General features: G+C 46.0%; 1 protein-coding gene across 1 annotated transcript; it reads right to left on the reverse strand.

Annotated features, from left to right (window-relative positions):
- Nucleotides 1-636: 636 nt before the first annotated feature.
- On the reverse strand, nucleotides 637-1,862 carry MEX3C (mex-3 RNA binding family member C; the record flags this gene model as incomplete). The annotated part of the gene is made up of 1 exon (XM_010024250.1): nucleotides 637-1,862. A coding segment is annotated over one exon (1,226 nt), but the record flags the coding sequence as incomplete, so codon positions are not given.
- Nucleotides 1,863-3,993: the final 2,131 nt, after the last annotated feature.

The following is a 3,993-nucleotide window of genomic DNA, read 5'->3' on the forward strand; positions in this document are numbered from 1 at the left end:
CGGCCAAAACGGAGGTGCGCCAGGCAGCTTCTCTCCCCTCCCTCGCTGCAAGTCATTATCTGAACCTGCCACTGACATCACCCAGATCAAACCAAACCATGCTTTAATTGCAATGCTGAAGAATCAGGCCTAAGTTATGCACGAAGCAAAAAATAAAATGTATATATTTCCCCAAACCTGTTTTTCACAACTGGCAGTGTAAAGAAGGCAGCATTGGAAGTGTTGATATATTGATAATGCCACAAACTCTCCACGGCAGACGAGCACTTCTGAGTTCCGGCGATGAGGTTCACTGCTGCCAGCACACGCAAGTCAAATGTTTAACAACAATCCTTTAGAAAGCTCATAAAACATGTTTCTTTTCCGTTGTGCAACTGATGAACACTTCCCCTTGATGTGCTATATTGCCACACCAGCTTGCTCTATGCTCTGTGTGCCACCTGCTTACAGTGAACCGGACAGAGACCACCTACGTTTAGTGTTACCGTAGCAGCCTTTTGAGAAAGCAGAAATTCATTTAACAACTTCAGCCTAACCCCAAGAAAGCCCAATAGTCAGAATTCATAAGAAGTTTACTAGAGGGTACCATTACACCCATGCCTTTAACAGTCCATATATAATAATATCTATATATGTTTAAGAGTGAATTTGGATTGCCTGAGTAACAGCTGTCTGGCAAACGGGACACGATGGCATCTCCTTTTCACAGATTCTGTTTGCACACTCCATGCAGAAGAGATTGTGGCCGCAGGGCACCAGGGCCGCAATGACTTCGCTCTCGAAGCAGATCACGCAGTCGTGCTTCTGTCTTGACTCGGGGGGCGAGCTGGACGTGGAGCCACCGTTGGAAGAGGAATAGCTGTTGGTACCATTGGAGAAAGCAGGGATGTATACGGGAAGGCCAGCTTGGTGGATGACGGTAGGTGGGTCGCTCGTCACTCTCCTCACCAGCGAGTGATCCAGACTTTCTGGAAACGTGGGTGACAAGTGAGGAGTAGATGGCTGGCTGGCTCGGCGACGAGGCTTGGCGTTACTTGCAGCATCGTTACCAAAGCCAGAGAGAGGGTTTACCGGTTCAAAAGGAGTCCAGATGGTTTGGCAAGGTGTTGGTAAGGAGTCATACGCAGCAGAGTCGACCGCAAGATCTTCTGTGCCAACTGAAGGCAGCGCTTCTCCAAACCAGAAGTTACCTGTGCTGAAGGGACTTGTTGGGCTGAAGTCAGCCAATCTATTGCTTCCAAAATAGGAATCTGTGGAGCCACTTCCCAAGGAGCTGGAGCTGTCATTTCTGTAATTGGAAATCATTCTGGTGCGGCTATGAGGGACGGGGTTAGAAGGGATCCACGCCGAGCCCAGGGTGCCTCCTTCGAAGCTCACGTCTGTACCGTTGTAGTGGAAGTCGTTCTCCTCGCTCAGCTCGATGTAGTTCCCGGTGCGCATTGCTATGTGCATCTCGATCTCCTCGCGCGCCCGGTCGACGTTTTCGGGCATCCCCGTGACTTCAAAGACAGGCTCCTTGTCTCTGCTGGGAGTGACTATGTAGGTGTGGGTCTGCTGCTGAATTCTTTTGATTGTAGCTCCTTTCGGACCAACCACCAGCCCAACTACGCGGTAAGGCACCCTGACTTGGACCGTTGTCTGACCTGGCAGGCTGGGGGTACATGGCAAACCTGCCAGGACAGGACCGTTCTTGTTGCGTGATGCTCTGATCATGGAGAAGTGTTCGGCAGCTGAGAGAATTTCCCTTTTGGCCATGGCTACGTCCTCTTTTCGTCCAGTGACAACAAAGATGGGTTCTTCTCCACGAACAGGGGTCTTAATGTAAGTATTTGTCTTGGCCCTTAGTGCTTTTATTTTGCAACCTGTTTAAAGGGAACACATGCAAGTTTAGCAAGACAGCTAAGTTTAGAAAGCCACAAGAAAGTTGTCTATTTTAAGCTGTTTGAGAGTTCCAAGAAACCATAGGGTGAAACCAAAAGCAGCTGTTTTTATCTCTGCAATCCACAGCAGAGAAAGCAGCAACAACTTCCACCTATTATTTTCAAGCAGAACTCTGATACTTACAGACACAGACTATTTTAGCAATGTTTCTTGGGCTGATTTGGCCCATCACCTCCTCAACAGCTATTAGATGGTGAATAAACATGGATGTCTTCTTCCTCTCTAACAGCCATATTCATGATTATCCCATAAATACTGGTGGGTTTCTCCATTGACTGGGTATCCTGCAGTTATTTCTGACATCCTGCAAAAAGAGTAAAGGCTCTCACACAGACGCACGTAAGTCTGGTGATACGCCAGCCTTCCACTGACAAGCATGACCTAAAAGCAAATTAAGCCTTTATAAAGGAGAGAAGGGTCTATGTTACAACCTGTGCAGGATATAGATAAAACTGATTTGCTGAGAACTCTTCATTTGCCTCCTGTTATCAATAAGTGTTATTTAAACACTACTCTCCCCTGTGGGGTGAAGGAGCCACTCCCTAGACTGCCAAATAGGAGCTCAAGCAGTCTGCATGCAAATAAGGCTTACTGTGCAATATTATGTGCCTACATGGAATATCTCTTGTTAACTGGGTAAATACAACCCGAAAGAGAAACAAAAAGTTAATGGAACATTTGTCTTTGATTTCTGGGGACTGAATTATAAAGTTTACTAGAACACAGTGGCAGCAGGCTCCTTCTCAAGATGCTCAAGGCGTTTTGGCACGGTGCCTACAGAAGCACCTCTTACCCATCACAGGACCAGAAAAACCTGCAGTGCGAAATTAAGAGACACAAGCAGGCCCACGACATGCAAGACAGTCTGTGGCATTCAGTCTTAACTGAATTTAGCCTGTATTAAAACAAATTCAGAAGCATGTCATGCTAAATGTCATTTTATAGCAAACCTCATCTTGAAACAACTATAAGCAACATTTGCAGATCAAGTGTTTTAAGCATCATTTCACTTGCAGAGTGGAATTTGTTCCCATTTTACTCATTTACTTTAAGTATCTCCTAACTGTCTGGGTACATGAAACAGGCTCTCGAAACAGTGTTTTGTCTGTCTCTTGCACCCAAGGTACCACTAGTAATAACAATTTTACAGTTAAAAAGCCACTCACAGATGCACTTCATTCAGGACTATCTACTAATAAAAAAACCAGCAAATATGCAGATGCTGGTTGGAATAGAGGGAAGGAAGACCTGCTTCTTTCAGGGCCCCTGCACACAGCAAGGACAAAGGCTGAACACAACAGCCCTTTGTTTCCAGGACACAGCTGGAGAGGAAGTTCATTATCTTCAACAGCTTGTACGGAGGCCCTACCTCCACCAGAAAGCACAGGGAGGAGCAGGGGAGTGTTCCTGCAAGGGAAGGAGTGAGGCACAAGCGGATCTGCACAAAGGAGGGATGCAGACCCGAGAGCTGAACAAGTAGTTCAACAAGAGGCACAAGCACCTGCAGGAGAAAACAAATCCATAAACCTCAACCTCCCACTACAGCCCACTGGAAAGGCAATGGCGCTCCAACAGATAAAAGAAAGGAAAACACAGGCACAAGATGCCTTATGGAAGCAGCAAAACACACACCCTTTGAAGCCATGCCATTTCCCTGCTCGTAACGGACAACAGCACCTTGCTCTGGCACTTTGCCTTTACTCTCTCCATCTCTTTGTTTGCATTTCTCCCTGTATGTAAATCTGCTCTCCCACTCTGCTTCCCATCCCTTCATAGTTACTCAGAAAATGTGGTGGGTTTAAACCTTAAACCCACAAGGGTCCCCAAAATGGTGCTGCTGAAGTTTTCACTTTCACCAATCTACCTGTCTTTACTGGAACACCTAAAAGCAAAGTCAGACTCCCAATGCACATCGATTATTCTCTGATAACTCTAATTTACTCCATTCCACCCACGTATATACCCTTACTTCCTAAAAGATTAGAGGCAGCATTTAAAGAATACTTAGCACAAGGTATACACATATATAAATAGCCACACTGATATTTATTA

Source organism: Nestor notabilis, unplaced genomic scaffold, assembly GCF_000696875.1.
Source record: "Nestor notabilis isolate BGI_N333 unplaced genomic scaffold, ASM69687v1 scaffold29691, whole genome shotgun sequence".
NCBI lineage: Eukaryota > Metazoa > Chordata > Aves > Psittaciformes > Psittacidae > Nestor > Nestor notabilis.